The sequence below is a fragment of the Cryptotermes secundus genome, unplaced genomic scaffold (assembly GCF_002891405.2).
Source record: "Cryptotermes secundus unplaced genomic scaffold, Csec_1.0 scaffold299, whole genome shotgun sequence".
In the NCBI taxonomy this organism is placed as follows: domain Eukaryota; kingdom Metazoa; phylum Arthropoda; class Insecta; order Blattodea; family Kalotermitidae; genus Cryptotermes; species Cryptotermes secundus.
The window spans coordinates 122,111-145,621 of record NW_019739215.1 but is presented as its reverse complement, the minus strand read 5'-3'; the positions used below and the strand labels follow the sequence as shown (position 1 = coordinate 145,621).

At 39.4% G+C, this 23,511-nt stretch overlaps 1 protein-coding gene across 6 annotated transcripts in view; it reads right to left on the bottom strand.

Annotated features, from left to right (window-relative positions):
* The window catches only part of LOC111871695, a 68,184-nt gene extending 50,800 nt beyond the window's left edge, over positions 1-17,384 (bottom strand). The window contains exons 1-4 of one of the 6 annotated variants that reach the window (XM_033754358.1): positions 17,059-17,384; positions 13,155-13,322; positions 12,243-12,624; positions 6,692-6,729 (exon numbers count right to left, since the gene is read on the bottom strand). In XM_033754358.1, the coding sequence (XP_033610249.1) occupies positions 6,692-6,722 (31 nt within the window). In that variant the 5' untranslated portion in view covers positions 6,723-6,729; positions 12,243-12,624; positions 13,155-13,322; positions 17,059-17,384. Of the gene's footprint in view, positions 1-6,691; positions 6,730-12,242; positions 12,625-13,154; positions 13,323-16,657; positions 16,912-17,058 lie in introns of those variants that run through there. The other 5 variants (XM_033754359.1, XM_023864958.2, XM_023864960.2 and 2 more) reach the window with 5 other exon arrangements.
* Between the last annotated feature and the right edge of the window lie 6,127 nt (positions 17,385-23,511).

The window sequence follows — 23,511 nt, the reverse complement described above, 5'->3', positions numbered from 1 at the left end:
TCGCTTAGGGTGAGAAAATTTTCATAATCATAGAAAACAAAACTAAAATTACAGTTCTGTACATATATTTCAGACACAAATGGAACACTGAAGAAGATTCTTGTCTGCATGGTAGCAACCAACCAACTCCTTGGAGCCAAGTCCTTCTCAAGAAGCCAACAGTTTCTCAGCTATTCAACAATTTCCCAACATTTTATGGCACCTGAAGGTTCATTACTGTCCTCACAAAAGTCCTCCAGTGGTCCCCGTCCTGGGCCAGACAAATCAAGTCTGTAACACCCATCATACTGTAAGATCCACTTTAATTTTCAATATTTCAATCTTGCCATACTTTCAAAGGGTTAACTGACTATTATGATTTAGTCCTGCACCAAAAACTCTGCTATCCTTGCAAACAGGAGCAAATGACCACTCTATAAATGACACTTAGTCATGAGGCTGCCATCCGCATGTAATATACTGTGTTGTTACATTTCAACATGATTCAAGAAATGGAAAATGGAAAAATCTGACATCCACAGACTACAAACTGGATGCATGCTTCTATTTTTGTGACTTCTATTTTCTGAGCTGTATATCCACTGTTAGTTTTAAAAGATACCACCAACACTGTACAGTGACTGGCTACAGGTTGGAAAGCAAGGGGGTTGAAGTTCGAGTTCTGGTAGGTACGTCATCCTACAGGCTCTAGGGCCCACGCAGGCTCCTATGCAATGGGTACCAGGAGCACTTTCCCCAGGGGGTAAAGCAGCAGGGGCGTGAAGCTGACCACTCACTTCCAACTAGTGCCAAGGTCAAGAAAATGTGGATCTATACACCCACTCTCCCATATGCCTTCATGGCATAGTGCTTAATTAGTTGAGCACAGGGACAACTTTACCTTGTCCTTACCATGAACACCGTAAATACTAGAAATGCAAAATATCTATTAATTCAATACTTTATTCTCACAGACAACATCAAACACAGTCATATTTATACTGGGGTTTATACTGCTCTTAAAATACCTGTGATACATTAAACAAGTTTTTCTGTCAAAATTTGGTTTGAGGAGAAAAGATTTTGTACTGAAGAGTAAAAGCAAAAAAGTAAAGCTATCCTGTAACAGGCCATGAAGGCCCATGGGGTTGTGAGACGTTGAGGGTCCCACATTATCTAGACAATTGGCTCAAAGATGGCGGTAAGCCTTATGTGCCGGCTGCTCTTTACTCCCCAGGAAAATTATTTAATTAATTCCTGGTACTCATTTCTGTTAGAGGCTGAGTTGACCCCGGGGCCATAGTGTAGCTGGAAAGATTAGGTCAACTGAAAAAATCCAATGACCTCATCGGGACTTGAACTCGCGACCCTCCGGCTTATAGCATAGCTCCTCAACCAACTATGCTACCGCGTGCCCCCTTGTACTGAAGAGATCAGTGCGACCAGTGCCTATATATTACCTGCATGACTGACTTCTAAATATGTCTAATATAACACAGTCTCTTAAAGGTTCTCTTAAAATATCCTCCGATATGAAATTTTGGAATCACAAGGTCTCATGGGCGACAGTGGCAAAGGAGGCATCCTGATGAGACAACAAATGTGTAAGCTTCACAACTTTGAAAACATCCAACTGGTCTCAAATGCACTTCTGCCTAGCCTACTGACACAGTGTTTCCACATTCCCTACTAATGCAATTAACATTTTCTTCTAGTACCATTTTTGTTTTATATAGGTCTCTCCACTCCCTTTTATCATCCCACAGTCTTTCCCCTTTTCAATTTCTTGCCAGCTCTTTCTTCTCTTCTTGATGTCTTCTAGTACCTGCCTGAAGGATCTTGTTCTAGATGGTACAATAGATCTCTCTGCTTTACAATTTAATTCTAATGTCCTTTTCAGTATCCTTGTTCTATTCTGTCTTTCCACATGGACAAACCATTGTAGTTCCTCCTCTTCTAACTCTATTAATACAGTCTGGAATCCAATTTATTCTCTACAGATTTCATTTCAAATCTGTCCATTCTTGTTTTCCTTCAGTACTACTGTTTTTCCTTTTGAATTTCACTTCTCAAACAAACTAACATATAAATCTCTCTACTTCATTAACCATTGTTATTACTTTTTATTCTAAGGCAAGTATCTACGTTCCTTGAAATGCTCAATCATCATCTTGTATACATTACTTTCAAGTATCTCATCTTCAGTAATCTCAGACGACAGGTCCACAGTCTCTTCCAAAACAATTCCTCCACTTATTGCGATCTAGAGCTTTCTCCTTCAAATGACAGTATCCTCTTCTGTCCCGAAGGTCTTCCAGCATCTTCTTACGTCTTCTTGTCACTTCTATCCGCCCATCTATCTTTCCTTCGATAGCTTCTTTTAGAAGGCAGTTTCTGCGTAAAACATGACAATCCAATTAGCCTTCCGTTTTCTTATTTTGTGTAGGATATTTCCTCTGCTCACTGACTCTAATTAATGCTTCTTCATTTCTTACATAATCGGTCCAACTGATCTTCTCCATCCTTCTCCAACACCACATTTCGAAACTTTCCAGATGTTTCTGATCTACTGCCCTAAGTGTCCATGTTTCAGCCCCATACAGAGCTATGCTCCAAATGTAGCATTTCACTAGTTTCTTCCTCAAGTATACTCCTTCATAATAAGATACCCATGACCTGATGTTACCTTCTTTTCAAATTAATTTTCACCCTTCCCCACATCAATATATCATCCACAAATGTTAATGTTAACAATGTTAACCCAACCACGCAACTCGACGCCGCTTGCCACACTGATTCAAGAAGGATGTGTGAGGAGACACCTAGCGGTATTTCGATGTACTCATAACCATTCGCGTGCAAAATTCAAATTTTGGAAACTTTTGGATTGCCCCATGTATAATTCCAGACAAATTTGAGCTGAGTTTATCACCACCGGATTTATTCAATTGAGATTAATCATTACTGAGATATTACTACTTCAATTATGACATGAATGATACATGCATTCGGGACTGAATTTTTAAGTTACAAAGCTACTTTATAATCCCCCTGTACGACAGACAAATGCACCCATATTGGAAGTTCAAGCACACCAATGGTACTGTTTGTCAGCAGAGACGGGACTGCAATCAACCACACTGTTTCCTGTGATGTAAGCTTGACTACTTTGTAGCCTACTTTCCATATTTTGAAAAATTAAACTAGGCCTATGACCTCACCTTGCTGTCTGTGTCTGCATATCCCCCTCTATCGATTTCTGAATGCCTGAATCAATCTTTAGGAAAATTGGTTATATATACAAGTATATCGGCACCTGAACACATCTCAAAGGCGTACTGCATAAATCTCCCCCATTGTTGCTATGCAATGTCCCAGTAAACACATTCACACATGGCAACAAATACGCACAATGATAGAACTGCTGGACGCCTCATTTTCTATGTAGTCATGTTGTACCAAGGAAGTCTGTGGGTCTGTGTAACAAAACTGGTTCAGGCTTCACATACAAGTGTGCTTTCCCATTCATCATCTGCTGTCAGAAAGTATAATAAGATCATGGGTCCCATGGGACTTGGAATGAAGTCACTGTGCTGGCTGGGAGCAGCAGCAATTTAGCAGCTAGTCAGACAGTAAAATATGGTCAAGAGTCTCGTGGGATTCAGAGGGCCAGCAGCAATTTACTGCTCTGGACTTGACTGTGTATTTCCACATTGTTGCTAGGCCATAGCTCAGTAAACACATTCCCACGGCAATAAAGGATTGTTGGAGGCACTATTTTCTATACTGTCCGTTTGCATCAAAGGAAAGAAGGCATTTAATTCTTACCAGAATTTGTTTTCCTTTAGTTAAATGCAGTACTTCACACAAGTTACTACAGCAGGGGTTTATCAGTAACTACACAAATGAAGAACTGGCCATGATTTTTATGGTGAACGCAAGAAGAAATGTGTCAGCAAGGCAACTGCACAGTGAAAGATAACCTGACTGAAACACTATTGACCCATACACTAGCTAACATCTGTTGGAAACTCTTCGTAACACTAAGGTGAAATACACCAAATCATCACGGTGGTAGATCCATAATGCATGGAGCAAATGAAGCTGCTGTCCTGGCAGGTATTGCAAACAATCCACAAGTGAGTACCATGCAAATTGCATGAGGTTTTGCAATCAGTCATTCAAGTGCGTTCATTGTATTGCTGGACGTCCAGCAATACAACGCGCGCAGCCACATACGAAAGACACAACATAAGACACAGTATATACACAATTAAAACATAAGAAGAATGACTCCCATAGTGGATGAATGGCGTTACACACATGTAAGATGATATATCTTAACAAGTTTTAATATATAAATTTTATTATTGAACGACGAACACATATCATTTTATAAATGGATACTTGATGGCAGGCAGTGCAATGGTTTAACGTGAATGATAAACCTGAGGAGGGCAGAATGATGCCGAAACATGTAGTGTGAAGTGACAAGTGAAATTGTATGCACTAAAAGACGGTAAATATATACACATTATGGATATTCATATTTGCATTCACAATGAAGCAAACTACATTTAGCACAGTTCACTGGGACTGGAAGCACTCTGTCAGAGAAGCCATGTACATTATGAATCCACAAAACTGACTTGAGTAAATGAAATGTTATTTTAAAGGCTATAATTAAATAATATTGGACCGCCTGTGTGGTCTAGTGGTCAGAGTTCCTGGCTACAGATCCAGAGGTCCCGGGTTCGACTCCCGGCACTACCAACTTTTCTGAGAAGTAGTGGGTCTGGAATGGGGTCCACTCAGCTTCGTGAGGATAACTGAGAAGCTATTTCAAGGAAATAGCTACTCCAGTCTAGAAAACCGAAATTAACGCCCATGGGGGTTTGTTGCGCTGACCACGCGACACCCTCTACCCACTAAAGTTGGCATTAACTTTGCCGACAAGCGGCGGTTGCTCAGTCAGCATAGTTCGCTTGCAGACTAAAGCCACAGTTTTATTTGTAATAATATTTCACAATGGTCAAACAAAACCATTACTGCACCTCACAGGAGCTGTAACACATGCTGTCTTTTTCTTATAAAAACCATAAAATTTCAATAAACTACTGTCTAATTTTAATAATTTGAATTATGTTTTTATGCTTGAATTTATATATTAGATTGATTGATTGATCAGTAACTGTCAGATGACAGGTCCACAGTCTCTTCCAAAACAGTTCCTCCACTTAATGTGATCTTCTGTTTTTGGAAAGAGACTATCCAGGAAAAGTGATAATGTGGTAGTTTTTCCATTTGCTTTCCACATCGCAGTACAACAGCCGTTCAAACCACTCTGGTCACGCCTGTTGCTATACGAACTTGAACCATCTCGAGCATCATTTGTTCTGTGCTTCAAGTCGCTGCTGATGACGCTGCTTCCGGCATCAGTTTTTGGTTTTTGGTGTCTCTCTTCGTCTGATGCCTACCCTTTGACCTGTCCAGCAAGGGAGGCCCTGCCAGTAGCTACGCTACCGCTGGTATAGCTCTCAGGGTCCTTGGCATACTCAAACCCCCTCACCACGATAAGGTGGAGAGGGGGATATTAGATTATGGTAAAACAAAATAAAGTAGTTAAAACTATATTGAAACTAAAGACCACAAGCAAACAGCCCGATCACAGAACCACCTTTCCCCTCCTGCAGATATTTAAGCCTCTCTGTTCAGTTTATGAGTAATAAACATTGCTCCATAAATGCACCTTACTTAGGCTGTATATGATTGAGAGCAAGCGTCACAACATTATTTTTGAAAGAACAAGCATACAGAACAGTGTACCACATAACCACGCTACTTTCTCTGCTCATTTAATGCCACCCCCACCCCCTCACCCCCCATCTAACAGAGAACCACTACAGAGACATACAATTCTTTGTCATATTACTACAAAACTCAGAACTATTTTACAGTTCCACCATCTAGAATCACCATAATTCATTTGGTAGAGTAAAATCAAGCAAATGTAACCACAGATCATGCATGCACTGTGTCCTTTCTCTGTTGGTTCAGCCTGTCCACAGCACAGACAATGCCTTTGCTTCCATACAATACTACTACAGAAAAGACGAGGTCATGACAGTTTCAAATTTATTACCTCATTTCATAAACAAAAGATTCACAAACTACCACACATTCTCTAAAAGCCACTGGCCCTAGGGCAGGCATGAAAACAAGCAGAAAAACATTTCTTTATGGTGGTGTAACATATAATGTATAAATTTTAATACATTGCAAAAATTACATTATAAATTTATTAATATACTCACTTCAGTGTTTTCAAGGGTTTGTTTCCAAGCAGCAGAAACATTTCAGGTAACTGTACTATTAAGTCATCTACAAACAAGTTTTCAATTTTGAAATAGTAAGTATGATTTTTCCTTTCTCATAAATACAGGGCCAGCTTTTTAACTACTACAATTACAAAATCAGTAAACTACATTAATACATCATATATTTTCATGGTCAAATGTACCTTACATATTGCTATTGGCAATTTAGACATGTGCCTTATGTCACAATGACTCAATTGCCAAATACCATCAGCACAAAGCATATCAAATTATAAAACTAAGTCCCCTGTATATAACACTAACTTGGATAGATCAGGAAGCATACCTATATATACATATATAAATTCTGTGTTTAGGAAACTTCTTTAACTTACCAGAAGCTGATGCTGATGGGAGGTTGTTCATGGCCACCCTATAAAGTAATAACAAACAGTATCAGACATGCAGCTGTTTACCATTACAGTTTTTTGTTCTACATTTAAGAAATGTCCTTGCTCAAATAGATTTTAACCTACATGTCAATTACAAAATAATGTAGCATTCATTAAAATGGTTGGGGCCATTCTTACAGTACATCAAATTTTACATTAATTCCCTTCACATTTCAAATCCATTAATAAATTTTCCATATTATAGTGCATTACTTATTAACTGTCAACAATGAACATTATGTTTTCCTATAAATTTTAAATAAATAAACACTCTGGAATTGTTTTCCCATTCAACAGTGGAATAATACTGATACGTGAATGAATCAGACTTGAGAATATTGCAATTTTCTAATTTATAACACTATTAGACATAAATCTAGAGAACTGTAATTAAATCATAAAAAAATGAAAGTAAGAAATGAAACTATGCTATCAGAAGCCAGATCCCAGCAGGGAATACAAAGAAAATTACAGTAACAGAATTGCCAGTATTAACATGTTAGGTGGGATCAACTGAGTGCAACATGTCTGAGCAACATACCAGAAAAGTAAAATTGTATTATTCAACTGACCTCATCATTCCTCCCCTACTATGGCCCTGGGGTCCACTCAGTCTCTAACATAAATGAGTACCAGGACTCTTCATGGGGGAAAGGGTGGCTGGTATGTAAGGCTGAAAACCTCACTGCCATCTGTGTGAATCGTCTAGAAAATGTGTGAGCCTGGAAGTCTCACAATCCTATGAACCTCAATGGCCTGATACAGTGATAGATTTACCTTTTTGTTTACATCTTAATGAACTAGCTTCATGGAGCTGAGCCATTCCTGAAATGCCACCAATTGTGCACCTACTCAAGAACTTCCCAGCAATTTACGGAAACCAAAGATTCATTACTGTGGTCATAAAAGCCCACAGCTGGTCCCTATCCTGAACCAGATCAATCCAGTCCATACTACCCATCCTGTCTCTCTAAGATCCATTTTATTATTATTAAACCACCTATGTCTTGGTCTTACTAGTGGTATCTTTCCTTCATTTCTTTTGCAACTCTCATGAGTGAACCTGCCTTATGCAGATTTCTTACATTCTATGCAGCAAATCTCATGTCCATTATTATTATTATTATTATTAGAATGGGCACACAATTTATTTTAATCAAAAGCATGCGAAAAGATAGTTATGGGTATACCTGCAAAATATTGAAAACTACATACTTATACCACTTTTGCTTGAATAATATTTTGACATGTCAGTGGTTATACTACTTTATATGCGTTTGTAGTTATGTTATGTTAGAGAAAATTTTAAAAGGTTTAAAAACATCATAACTAAAGATTTTTAAAGTGCTACTACAAGAATATCAAATTTGACGTGTGCAACATAATCTACATACCAGACATATATCAACGATGTAGATGTTGATAATACGAAGAATATGACATTGTGTTTTTAAATGTTAAATTTTAGACTGGGGTCAGTGTGGCAGCAACGTTAAGAGTATACACCTGATGATGGCCGATAGAGGCCGAAACATGTAGTGTAGAAAGAACAAGATCAAAGACATATAATATATATTGTTTGCACTTGGGACAGAATTTGTGTCATTTATCGTGACTATTTAAGTTTTATCACTTGAGGATTTATCTCCCTTACATGTTTCGATCCTTACAGATCATCCTCAGAGGGTATCAATACTTTCGGAAACTACTATTACAATAGATGTTAATTGTATGGATACACATATGATGTCTAAAATGCACAATATACGCAATGTTCAACCTTCCACATTCACAGCGGCCTTCTTGGTGTTAAGTTTCTTTTTAAAAACTTTCAAGATCAAGCTTAAAATACTCAAGAAGGCACGTAAGAAGGTTGGTCTAGAACTAACACAGAGAAAACTAAATATATGTTGCTGTCTTGTCACTAAAATGCAGGGCAAAATCATGACATAAAGATAGAAAACAGATGTTTTGAAAATGTGGCCCAGTCCAAATATTTGGGAATGGTTATAACAAATGAAAACCTGATTCAGGAGGAAATTAAGAGGAGACTGAACTCAGGCAATGCTTGCTACCATTCAGTCCAGAACCTTTTGTCTTCTCATCTGATGTCCAAAAACATAAAAATTAGAATATACAAAACTATAATTTTGCCTGTGGTTCTGTATGGTTGTGAAACTTGGTCTCTGACATTAAGGGAGGAACATAGACTGAGGGTGTTTGAGAACAGGGTGTTGAGGAGAATATTTGGACCAAAGAGAGATGAAGTGACAGGAGGTAGGAGAAAACTGCATAATGAGGAGCTTCATAACTTGTACTCTTCTCCAAGTATAATTAAAATGATCAAGTCAAGGAGGATGAGGTGGGCAGGGCATGTAGCACGAATGGGGGAGACAAGGAATGTGTATGGCATTGGTGGGAAAGCCAGAAGGAAAGAGACCACTGGGAACACCAAGGCGTAGGTGGGTGGACAATATATGAAAAACCCTTCACAGTCAGATTTCCTGACGGGAGTGAATTGGAAGACGGGTTTCAGCCCGATAGAAAAGGAGGACTGATCTGGTATACAGATGGTTCCAAGATAAATAAGGACACTGGAGCTGGTGTGTTCTGCCATGGCATGAGGCGGAAACTTAGTTTCAGCCTTGGGCAGTACACGACAGTATTCCAGGCAGAAGTATATGCCATTGAGGCATGTATTATGGAGAATTTAGATAGGAACTACAGAAATAGGAACATCTACATTCTAACTGACAGCCAAGCTGCACTTAAAGTGCTTGACAAACACCAGATCAACTAAAAATTGATCTGGGATTGCCACCAAACCCTCATGGAACTGGCCAAACATAACAGGGTACAACTAATATGGTTGCCGGGGCATGAGGGTATTGCTGGAAATGAAATAGCAGACCAACTGGCCAAGATTGGAGCTGAACATCCATTCATAGGACCTGAACCAGCCTGAGGCATCTCTATAGGAATCGCCAGAAAGGCACTCAGGGACTGGACAAATATGAATCACAAGAAATACTGGGGATCCTTGACTGGACTCAGGCAAGCAAAGGAACTCATATGAGGACCCTCTACTAAAAGAGCAAAGGAACTGTTGAAGTTAAACAGGAACCAGCTATGATGGGTGGTGGAACTACTTACAGGACACTGTTACCTTAAAGGACACCTCTTCAAACTGGGACTAAGTGATAGCCCCACTTGTGAGAGGTGTCAAGAAGAAAATGAAACAGCCACACATATCCTGTGCAAATGTGAGGCCCTAGCTTATTTAAGATTGCGCCCCTTGGGTCAATATTTTATGGAACCAAGTGACGATTTTAGACATCTCCACGTGCAAAATCCTACGCTTCATTCGAAGCGCAGGTTTGTTGAGGGGATAATCAGAAGGGGAGGCACAATAGATCACTGTGGTCGCAGTGCAAGGGCCAAGAAGGCCCACCCCTTATACATACATACATACATTCATTCATTCATTCCCTGGTGCACCGTTTTAACTGACAAGGCTTGGGTAACAAATTTACCACTTAAATATTTTAGTCTATTGAGATTCCATAAAAATAGAGTTTACATAATAAAGTATTTCCCCACTTGTCATATGAAATGCTCAAATTGCACTCAAAGGAAAGTAGGAAAGTAGTTCTTCCCATAAATTCTTGTTTTCTTAATCTGTTACAAGTCTGATGTAAGTTCCCTCTCTCAAACACACACATATGCACACATAAATCCTGTTGCTTGTTCACAGAAAAAAAGATTGTACAATTATACTGCGTACACTTAAAGAGGCATATTCTGCAATATCCATTTTTCAAAGTACTTAGAAAAGATGCCACAGCTAATGTGAGAAAGGGAAGTTACATTCTGTAATTCTAGGTGTCCTGTTTTAAACCGAATAATCAGAGTACTTAACACTGCAATGAACTCTATCCATACTAAAAGCAAACAGTAATTTGAAATACAGCTATTCACTGTTTTGTTTGTTGACATTTATTCATATTGGCAAGATATTAAAACTATATACTGAATGAATCAATATTAAGGCTTCACTGGTCAATGTTATTACAAACACCAAAAAAATTAAACATTTATAATTTACTACAGGCTTCAAAGTCATACTGCATTAGAACATAAAATCAGTCAAGACTTCCTTTTGTTTTTCACATGGGGGATACTTCATATAATTACTTTCAAGAATAACAGATTTCAGTGCCCCCCCCCCAAAAAAAAACATGTTTAGGAGACCACTGCTGACTGCTGAATATACAAGTTAAAGGCTCCATACATGATACATGTAACAGGATTTAGACTGCAATGTGTCAGGAAATTACAAGAAAAATGTTTAACTGTCAGATGGTTGCAATGCATGCATCTCAGTAGAACTTGCCATGTAAGCCACTGGAACTGAAGGAACAGACTGGGAATCCACAGCACGGTAAAAAACAAGGAAAAGGTTTCCTCCAAGGACCCTTTACAAAAAGGACTAGGAAATATTTGCATTAAAGAGGAACCATGTTGATCATAGTGGCTGCACAGTTATGAAATGTCTTCACCTGCTCAAATACTTGGATAATGAGTTTGAATCCCATTCAAGGCATGGGCGTCTGCATTTGCTATGCGTTTGTGTCACTTTGTGTAGGTAGTGGCCTTGCAATGGGCTGATCACCCATCAAAGGAGTCCTACTAACTGTAAGATTAAGGCTGCGCCATAGCTCAAGCGGTTAGTTTCTGGCTTCCCACTGTGGCGGCCCAGGTTCGATCCCAGTTCTGATCAAGTGGGATTTGTGGTGGACAAAGTGGCGCTGGGGTGGGATTTCGCCGAGTACTTTCCCCTGTCAATCTTCATTCCACCAAATTCTCCATCATCATAATCACCCAGGGCAAGCTACAATAGGCCAATCAGTGGCTGCCGAGCTGAGTGGACCCAATAAGACTCCACCTCCCACTACGTGAATTAAAAAAAAAATAACTGTAAGATTTGAAGTTTCAGAATAATTCTGAATGGGAACAGGCCAGTGAGCCCAATCTGTCAGCGCAGAAGAAATAGAGCCACCTGAGATGAGTAACAGGACACTGTCACCTTAAAAAGCAGCTTTTCAAATTGAGATTAGTACACAATTCCTCTTGGAAAAAGTGTCAGAAAAGATAACATCCTCATATGTCCTATGTGATGATAAGGCCTGAGCCAACTTAAGATTTCATCATCTGGGGCATCTTTTTATGAAACCAAGCGACTGCTTAAAAGCCCTGTTAAGTACTGCACTTCATCTCAAGTGTGGGATATTAGGGGGCTGACTGAAGACAGGGATATGTAACAGATCAAAGAAGATCACTGTACAATGGCCACTATGGCCCACCTCTTAATCAATTAATTTTAGTCAAGAAAGACAATAAGAATCTGAAATATGCACTGAGCTTTGAAATCAGTAAATTCAGTTTTACCTGGAATTTCACAACTTTTTCAATTTGTTTAATTATCCAAACATACCTGTGAAATATACCATCTCATCAAGCTTCTCATCTTTGCTGAATGGAGAATCAAATTCAACTTTTTCCTCCTGATGGAAAAACTCTTTTGTTCCTCACATAAGCGATTCACATTTCTCTGTATGACACACTCCTACTGTTGATGCAGCATCCATGTCAATGCAGTTTTTTTGAAGTATTGAATTTCATTAAATTTATTGCTTTGATATATGAGACCTAATTGGTTTCAAATTCAAGGGGAATATTTTCATAGCCAACACCTGATGATGGATTATTCAAGCATGCCATTGGGCATTTGGGGATATGGTTTTTATCAATGAAAGACTTCTACATCCCACCACAGAAGGAGGCCCAGCAGTTCAAAATCCATGCAGGTTTTTCACCTTTAATGTCATGTTGTTTAAAAACAAAAATCACTTTAAAACTAATTTAAAGGAAACGCTGTTTGCAGTTGTCACAGTTTCCAGTGTTCTAAAACAATAATTTGTTCATATATCTAAGTTAAATGGGCTGTACTAGGTTCCTGACATCTGCTTGACCATAAGACTATACATTCAACAAATCACTTGGGCAACTTTTGATCAACAGCCAATTAGTGGGACAAATGCTGCAGCACCACAATTTCAGGTCACTCTTATGATAAGAGCTGAATGTTCTTAAAAGTCTAGCATTATTAAAACTACAATCCCACTGTTCTAACTGTCAACACATGGTCCTTAATACCCCTCGCTCAAGCCCTCAAAATCTGAAGGTCTTGCTATAATATCAGTCTATGACAAAGGTGGTTAGACCCATATGTGAGAACCGCTGCTCTAATGCAAAGTGTAAGTCAACCCATTACAAACCCATTCTTCACTCTATAATCTGGCTACTGGCTTGACATTTCAAAAGAACTCATTAAAATATTACTTACAACTTGGATACTGTGACTCTTGTACACAAGCAATTATGGCATGTAATTCCCACACCGTACGTATACGATTGACTACAGGAGATATTTGTAAGCAGGGCTATATGGAAGGCAGCCTGGTAGAGGTTGGTACCCTAGTGCTCTTTTGCTTGCTGGCCTGATGCTCAAGTACTTGAAACAAGAATTATAAAAGGCTTTTATTAAAGGTTTTATACACTATGATAAGAACTTATAGCCTATTTAACTATCAACATGTGGCAAAAATACCAACCTGGTTATATATGTGTGACTTCAATTACATTCTTTTTTTTTTTTTTGTACAACTGTGCAAATGTAAATGTCAGGAATGATCTCATACCGTGATTCATACCAATTTCTTTCAATGTGAAACGGTGTGCTAGGTCACTCCAGAACTTTTGTTTTTAAGGCTACCCCCCCCCCCATTGTAAGAATTATTAAATAATGAATGAACATAACTTACATCCAACTAGCAACAAAACAGCAACAGCATAGCACTTCTGATGCACAAAACATACCATGTACCATGCCATAAGCTAAGATTTAATTTCGAAGTAGAAATACTCTTCTGCTGCTTTGGTGAATTATTAGATATGCTACCACAGTCAATAAGTTCGTGGAATGGCCGCAGTGTCGTACGGGAATTTACAGCCAATATGTTTCAGCAATGTTTTTGACAGCTATATCAACGTTGGCAGACTTGCATAGCAGCCAACAGCAACTATTTTGAGGGCCGATCTGGATCTGCGTAAGTGTATATGAATACCTTGTAATATGATGAGATAGAAACACATTCCACGAACTTAATGACTCTACCACGTATAACTTTACAATATGATCACCAGTTACACCTTCTGAAACTATATCCAGTTATATTTGGGACAGTAAGAGGTGAAGTTGTCCCCGTGCTTAACTAATTAAGCACTATGCCATACAGACTTATGGGGGAGTGGATGTACAGATCAAAGTATTCCTCAGCTCACACTAGCTGGAATAGGGCAATCAACTTCATGCCTCAGGAAAAGGGCTCTGGTACCCACTGGAGAGGAGGCTGGGTGGACCCCAGAACTGGTTTGAATGACGAGGAGAGTAGAAAAATCTTGCCCCTACCAGGACTCAAACTCTGACTCCTCAGTCTGGACAACTGAGCCCATAGTCAGTGGCTATACTGACATTATCCCAACAATAAATACATTCATAATTTGTGATAGGTTAGAGGGATTAAGTAGGTTAGAACAGCTGCATTAGGTAACTAGTGCCAAAATGAAAACTGTTCATCATACTGCAAAGTTGTCCCTCCTCCTTGTTATATTACACTGAAGTCATTATCACTGTTCCCAGGACAGCTGCAAGTATTCAAAAATTATTTTTGGTCATGTGAAGATTGATACATGTGTCCACCCAAGCTAAACTAACTAAACTTAAGACCAAACTAACATGAAACTATCCTGGTATGTGATATAAAGGAAGACCAGGCCTATAACTTACACTTAATACCTGTAATGAGTCCAGGGTCTTAAAATTATATGTTGAAATATATTTACTGATTTTAGGTTTTCACACTGATTCATTGCTGATGTTCATCCTGCTCTTGTGTATTTACACTGGGTGTGAGCAGGCATTACTGCCAATGTCTTGGAGGTACATGCTGCCTCAACCTTCAGAGTTGGAGTAGGGTGAAGCTGAAGGCAGCACGTTCCTCATGCACATCAGCATCACTACCACTTCCATGTGGTGCAAATAACAAACAGCAGGATCAGCATCAACTTCCAACATCCTATCTATCAAATGCTATCTGCTATATTTCAAAGACATTAAATTTAATACTATTAGGCTGAGACATTCTGGAACTTTCATCCAGTCTGCAGCCTAACTAAGCTCATGGAGTGAAGCCCTTCTTGAGGAAGTCACCAGTTTTGCAGCTACTCAAGAATTTCCCAACATTTTATGGAACCCAAAGGTTCATCACCATGTTCACAAGAACACATCCTGAATCAGATCAATCCAATCCATACCACCTTATCCTGTCCCTCTAAGATCCATTTTAACATTATCCTCCTACCTATGTATAAGTCTTAATGTTGGTCTCTTTCCTTCTGGCTTTCCCACCAAAACCCTGTATGTCTTCCTCTTCTCTTCATGCATGCTATGTAACCTGCACACCCCAACACAGAATTGGTGTTTGTCTTCTGTGGTATTTACTTCTAACCTAATTCCAGTTAATGGAAGTTATTCTAGAAGTAAATGCAGAGAAAATTAAGTATGTTTCTCTTGTCACCTGCATATTGGACAAAATCTTTTACAGAGAGGTAACATCTTCAAATCTGTGCAAACATTTGGAAATGACAGTAACATAAAATTTGTTTTCCTAAAGAAATAAGGAGAAGATTAAATTTGTGGAATGTCTGCTACCACCCATTTCTGAAGCTCATCTTTCCTGCTCTTATATAAGATGCAGATCTAAGTATCACAACTACATTAAGTTTATCAGTTGCTTTGTATGAGCATGAAACTTTGTATCTTAATCTAAGAACTCATTTCAGGGGTATTAAACAAACTAGGTGATGAAGAGAATACTAGGGTTTATGAGGGAAGAAACAGAAGGGTGGAGAGGACTGTATAATGAGAAGCTACATAATGTATACTCTCTAGTAAATTATAATAGGGTGATCACATCATAGATGAGCAAGATGGACACGTAGCACACACAGTACATGGCAACAGCATACAAATATTTGGTCTGAAAACCTGAAGAGAAGAGACCATGTGGGAATCCTGAGCATAGAGGACATGGTAATATTAAAAAGGTGCTTAGCAGCATATAAATTTCAAATTTTTTATTAAACATAAAATTTGGCAAACCACTTGAGTATGATGAGTTTTGTCCCCATGATGGTTTAAACTAATACTTGAGACTGCAATTCGTTTTGAGGGAGTCAAATATCAAAGATGTATTAGATACCAGTAATGTATTATAAACAACGTGGGTAAACTGGACAACTGCGACATGATCTCAACACACTGGCCAAATGTTCATGTTGGGTTAAAAAACTTACTGCTAATGCAGGAACTTATTCTGAAGTGTATTTACCAACAGCAATTCGAATGTTTTAACATTCTAAAAAATTAACCACCTCCACCGGTGCTGTCATCAAATGTTAAATTTGTTCTAAACCATGAACGTTACTATGGCGTTAAATTTGGTAAAGTATCGTCTTTATTTTGTTCTTAAAAATTTGTGGAGCAAATTTCTAATGCAATGCTGTCAATATTTTAAAATTCGAAGTTACAAATATCCATAAAAATACCGGTCTGGGGCGTTAAGATACAGAATTCTAACATGTGGATAAATATATACATATATAGTAATTAACTGCATCTGATTCAAAAAGAGTATTGTCTAAATGCATGTATATCAGTTCTATGCAATATCTGCTTACAAACTAGTTCACAGATCGAACTGTTCATTATGCAATAATTTAACTAACAAACGTGTTCAACACAACATGGATAATTCCAGTCAGCAACTGCGTCAACTGTTTCATAAGTGAACTAATCTCCCGCTTTGCCCTGTCAATCAAAACTAAACCAACATGGCCGTGGCAGCCGTAACTGGTTTTGTTACGAACGCTTCTAGGGACAGGTTTCTAGAATAGATCGCATGCTTGGTACCCTTCACACGACCTCAAATGGGTTCAGATTACAACGCATGCTACTGGTTCCCAATCAATAACATGCCTAATAATTTAGCATTAATAATATACATTTCACTGTGGGTAATTTATTCAACTGCATCTATTACAAATGACCTTCAGGAAACACGAATAAGTAGTTAAAACTAGTATTTAATTAGTGATAAACGTTAATACACATACACATTAACACTTACCGATAGATGTCATGAACATCGCTCAACTCTGTCAAACACGAACACTGAACAAAAGAAATACAGATTCCACTATTTCGAAATTCAAACGGTTCAAGGACTAATACAGCGCTGTCTGTCCTGTTGAGCCCAAGCAACAAAACGTTAGACACCGAGGACTACAGGTAGATATTGAATTCGTGTTCAGCAACACAACTTCAGCGGTCAGTGCTTCTCACTCACTCAGATGTGCATCCTTCCTTACCCATGAAAGGAAGGAATGGAACGGTCTCTTGTTGGTCTTAGCATACATAGTGCGTGACGGAACATACAAGCCGTGCACAGAGTGAGAGAGAGAGAAAAACGTGTTCCTCGGAGACAGACATATGGTTGTAAGGTCGAAATTCTGGGATGAAATAGTCTCAAAGTAGAACAAAGAGACTTTCGCCTACGATCATAGCCGAGCGAACGAGAACAGCCCTGAACCGAGCCAACACGAACCCTATAATGGCGGGGTGAGGTGGAGAGGAGTACTTGACGCTTGGCAAATAGCAGTTCCGTTGGCTCTCTCTTTCCGTGCTTAGTCCCTCCGCCACTCCCATGTTGAAAGTGGCATTAATACAAATGGTGGAATAGGGGAAGCAAATGGTTGTTGAGGAGAGTTGGTCTAGTGCTTATCAAGACTTGAAAGCAGCGGAGTGGGGGGAGTAGGGACGGGGAGCAAACCTGTCAATTCCGTTGAAACACCAAAACTGCTATTATGACGTCATTCTATCAATTTATTTTTATTCTCTATGTGAAACCGACATTTCTCCGATCGTCCCAGAGCGTCCCAGAGTATCCGAGACTAGAGAACGGGTATTAGTCCCTGCGTATTTCGAAACCAAAGCGTGACTCACAACAGGCAGAAGGGAGTAGTGAAAAGCAGCGAGAACCACAAACAGTGACGTAGACAGCACAATGCAATTACGTTTTCATGGAAAAACAGCGCCGCCCTGACGTTGCATGCATAAAGGCATTAAGAGACGGTCCGTAATATGTGTGTGGAATATAAATATAGCCAAAACATCGGCACAGCTTATACACCATTGGTCGCGTCGATCGTATTCAACATTTAGGGGTAAATACGATTAAAAAACTGATGTTAATTTATTTCAGGCCTCTGCGTGATAAAATATATCGCTGAAGTTCTCAGTTAAGTACCACCCTACGATGATGTATGGAAGAGTGCAGGTATAATTTCATGCATTCTTAACCTCAGCACGATATTGAGGTGGAGGTCAGCTTCATGCTCCGGCTGCTTCATCCCCAGGGAAAGGGCCCCCGATACCCACTGGGTTGGGGGCTAGACGGGTCCCAGGGCGTCTCGATGCTGCGAAGAATAAAAGTCTCTTAATCGAACCCCAATTGCCTGGTGGTCCTCCCCGTAGTCTAGCCATGATACGCACTGTGCTATTCTGGCTTCTTTCAGATAAAAAGTACCATAATTACGTCTGTCCTCAAATGTCACTTGCGTTATAGCAGGGCTACATTTGTGTGCCTGCATGTATGAATATATTCCACCTAACGCGTGTAGTTATATAGTCTGGATACATATGACGTAAAATTACCCAACCCATACCTCTCACTCATGTAACAAATGTCGGATTCCTTTAGAGGGACTTCCATTAGTTTCATTACACATTACTGCAACATATATGACGTGAACTACAGCAGTAGTGGATAAACATATATCCCTTCTTGCTGACTGTATAACGAAGTTAGAAGGGAACGTTGCCAAATTACCTCAGGCCTGATCTAGGGTTCTAGGCCGGGTCGATTGAGCTTACACCTAGCCCGGGCAAAGCAAAGCGTTAGCTGGCTGTTGCAGCTTTGCAGGCACAGCAACCAAGTCAGGATTTATTTTGGGACTATAGATCATCGTTGTACTGGGTGATGCTGGCGAATGTGGCTATCGATTTTGCGGCTATCCGCATGCTTCCTGACTCATTTTATACCACATTCGTCGGGGTAAATAGGCATAGACACTGCGCACAATTTATCATTCACAGTATTTATCTACAATAACGATGATAATATCTTGTTTACACGGGTGCTCATTTATCATTTGAAGTGCATGCGCGATAGTGGAAGAGCAGGACTAGTTCCCACCACCTACTCCTGACGTGACCCAATAGAACTGCGTATGCATTATCAGAGTCACGTTAAATGTAGATAATAAAAGTGAATATCCATGGCTGGGCCTTTTGTTCTGATTCCCCTTCCCTCCAACCGCCCCTGTAGGCCTGGCAAATATCTCCTTTTCATTTCCTCAATTTACCCCTCCCATGCCTCTGTTTCAAATTACTTTTGAGTTCCTAACAGGCTTTGGGAATAAAACCCCTCTCGCCCTCCTACCCTCTCTGCAGGCCGCAGGCGTAATGATTCTTCCTCTCGTGCCCCCCGTCCCTCCCGGACAACTGAAACCCACAGAGTTCCATCATCGACTATAATAGAATGGGATATTCGTTGCTAGGTTACGACTAAACGAGGTCCTTGCTTGCTGTCCGTGGATAAACGTACTAACAGACTTTTGTATTTTTCACCATTACCTTTCTATATAAGCTATCCGCGTAAAACACAATGTTAAGAGAAACAATGAACCATAAATGTTACTGCTCTATCACGCTGATAGAGATTTTTTATTGTTCTAGTGATATAACTATATCTACAAAAAGTTTACAACCGACTTAAGGCACGCGGGTAACTGAAATCCTCCTTATGGTTCCTATATTGAAGCAAATTTCGTACTGAGCTAAATCTGTCTTTGAAACCACGAACATCAGTTCAGGGTCGTTTAGATTATGATACCGTTTAATCCGGTAGGTGGGTACCGACGTTTTATGAAGAACATAATGCCTCCGTCTTCAATATTTTCCGGACACATGCTGATATGGACATTTTTCTTGTTTTGATACATGAAACTCTTGCCCAAAGTTATTTCGCACTTTTGATTTACACTCTGCATAAAATTATAATTTTACATGTTACTTGATTCGGGCAATTTCGTCTCTCTCGCTGAGAATGAAAATCAATTGAAATCTTACAATAGAATAAAGTTCTGATGAAAATATCTGGACCTAACAAAATGTAAGTAACTGATCAATGAATAAAATTAGGTCATTGTGAGCATAATTTGTATTCTTCTACCAGTTTGATTAGGATGCTTAAATTATGAACATGACATGAGGGGGTATGAAACATGCCTGAAGGAAATAATAAATACTTTGACTGCTGTCTGAGAGACCACATGATAAGAGGCGACTTGGGTGCGTGTAATTAAAATGGCTTTTAAAATAAGTTACGAGCATATGAGCTACAACTTTCTGCATCAAGACGGTCAGATGGTGGNTACTGTGTGCTAGTGTGTCCTTTGTTGTTTGTGTAGTTTTGTGTGCTGTGTTTTGTTTGAGTGTGGTGTGTTATTTTGTGTGTTGTGTCTTATTGTAGCATCACTGCCACCAGGCAAAAACCCATTTGCAGTTTAAATAAATAATAATAATAATAATAATAGAACCTCAGACGTTCTTGCTAAATTGGAATGAACGACCAGGCTCATAAGTACTCTGGTTACCTTATACCGGAAACAGCTCCCAGACAATGAACCGAATGGGGGCCACTGCTGGTATGGGCACTGTGGTGAAGAGAAACATCCTGACTCCCACTGAGAATGTAACACTGATTTTGGCTGAGCTTTCCAAACAATATACAGCTTAACCAACAATAAATAAAGGAGTGATATGCATACAGTCAAAATGTAAGTATGAGCGAGAAACTAACACATAAGCAACAATGAGTTAAGTAGTTTAGAAGATATGAATTGAAAGAAGTAAAAAGACATTACAGCAACAATGCTATTAATCTCAAGTTAAATGTAAGAAAAATCAGCAGACTGCGTCAGGAATTTAAGGAAACAAAGTAACCTGTTACATCAGGATGTCAAACCAATAACGCTTGAACTGTCAAGATAACATGGCAAAATAATACAATATGAAATATGAGGTTCGACAATTTAATTCCCGGAATGGCCGCAGCATGTCGCTTGGGTGTTGCTTCAGGCAAAATCGTGTACTCAGGCATGTTTGGAGATTTTCCAACTTGCGTTTACATGAGCCACAAACCAAATGAGTCGTTCGTTCCCAAGCAGTAGAGGAAGTAGTACGTGTCAGTGGTATGCTGTTGGCCGGAAAGTGACCGACAAGAATACTGAAGTAGCGGATAAACATCAAGTTTTGTGTGAGGATTGGCAAAAGTGCTAGTGAAACGTTAGCTCTATTAACAGCGGCTGATGGTAAATACGCTATGAAGATATCGATTGTCTTAAATGGCATAGGCGGTTGAAGGAAGGGCGAGATGTGCAAGATGACCCAAGAAACGGGCAGCCAAAAACACCAAGGACAGTTACAAATGTGGACAGAGTATGAACAGACTGTGCATCAACAGTGTTATTTGGAAGTGCTAACAAAGTTAGGAGAATCTGTTCGGAAAAAAAATAAATAAATCCGAACTCTGGCCTGTCAAGTGGATTCTCCGCCATAACAATCCCCCAGCGCAAGATACGTTAGGAGTTCGCGAATCCTGGCTAAGAAATCCATTACAAATATGGACCATCCACCTTATTCGCCTGACTTAGCCCCCTGCAATTTTTGGCTCTTTCCAAAATTGAGAAAATGCCCTGAAAGAACAAAGATTTGCTGACATGCCTGACATCCAACGCAACGTGATAACGTTATTGCGAAATATCCCGGTAAATGATTTTCACGACTTTCCGGCAGTGGCACCATAGACTCACGAAGTGCACAACTTCACTAGGAGAGTATTTCAAAGGCGATAGCAGCCGCTAGTGCTCAGATAAACACATTTTGTTTCCTCAGGGCCATTTCCGGAATTAAATTGTCGCATCTTTATGCATGGCCACAAAAGAACCAGTTACTGAGTACTGGGACTAGCTCTAATTACAACTATTGCCAAAAATAAAGTGAATTATGAGAAACGAACTCACGAAAACCGATTTAACAATAGATGAAAATAAATCAATAGGGCCGTTAACGTGATTACAGACACCAGTACCAAAAGTAAAGGCCCACTCCCAAGCATATAGACGTAACAGAAATGTACACGCTATGGAGGAAGCTATACTCCATTTATAGATGCGTTATTTTGCATTCCTCTGTGTTTAAATGACTATCTTTTTCTTGGAAGTAAAAGTCTACTGTTGTAACACAATTCACAATGCATACTGCATAGATTCATACATAATTTTTCTTCGACTCAGCTTTATCTCATCATATCGAAAAATAGATTCATATGAGCTGGCAATCTTGGTGTGTTTTTGATTTTGCGTGCTAATGATTTGTATAATGTTCCGTTTTTTGGACAAATATTAGAAGTAAAATTCGGCTTAATGTAAAGTATGGATTATAACTGATAGCATGGCATTAAATTTAAAGACACTCGACTAATCTCTCTAGATCCTCAATGCGAAATTCCACCCAAATCCGTCGAGTAGCATGGGCGGTGAAACAAATCTCTGCAAAAATAATGCATGACGGGAAGGAGAGATAGACAAATAGGTAGCTGGAGTTTTCTGGTAATAATTTTGTTTACAATAACGACAATAATTATAAACCGAGAGTGTTATGGTCTGCATCAGAGAGACAGTCGGATAGACTGCATGTCAGTCTCTAAATCTATTCTTTGAGTATGATTTTTCATCGTGGATCTTCCCCAGGATGTTCATGTATCCATGTCATTCCACAGGCTGTAGTGCATCTCTGTGTACAGCCGGCATTGTAGCCTTGTGGGGAACATGCGCTGACAGTCCGGTGTGGGGCCGTGAATACTACTCGTTGTCAGGTATATCTAGTAGTCTTGGCTAGTCCCAACAGGTAGATGGGGAGTTGTTGGTGCGTGGTATAGAGGGTGGAATAGTCGTAGAGCATAAGTTCCTTTAACAGCGGGTGGGGGCCCAGTAATTCATGGAGTATCTTGGGTAAACGGCTCTAGAAAGCTGTGATTGAGGGTAGTTACTATAGGATTCTAACGATGGTGTATAATACACAGAGATATTGGGTTTTCGGACTTAATCCATCGTCCTGGTTTTTAAGATAACTAATAAAAACACGACGTTTCGGAACCTGGATCTGTTTCCATCCTCAGGTGAGTGAAAAACACCCATTCTGTTGGGTCCCTTAGAAAGAGCTAGCCTCAATCACTGGACAATCGATGTCACAAAACACAAAGATTATAAATACCTGAGACCAGGCTAAGTCCATGAGAGCTAATAAGAAAAATATACATAATAAATTGTTCCAATCACATACAAGCGTGGAACCAGGATAGATAGAGCCGTAGAAATTTATGTCACGAAACCAAGCTAATAACCAGGTCCATGATCCCAAGGCATGGAATAGAAAGGAGAACTAGTGAAAAGCTAAT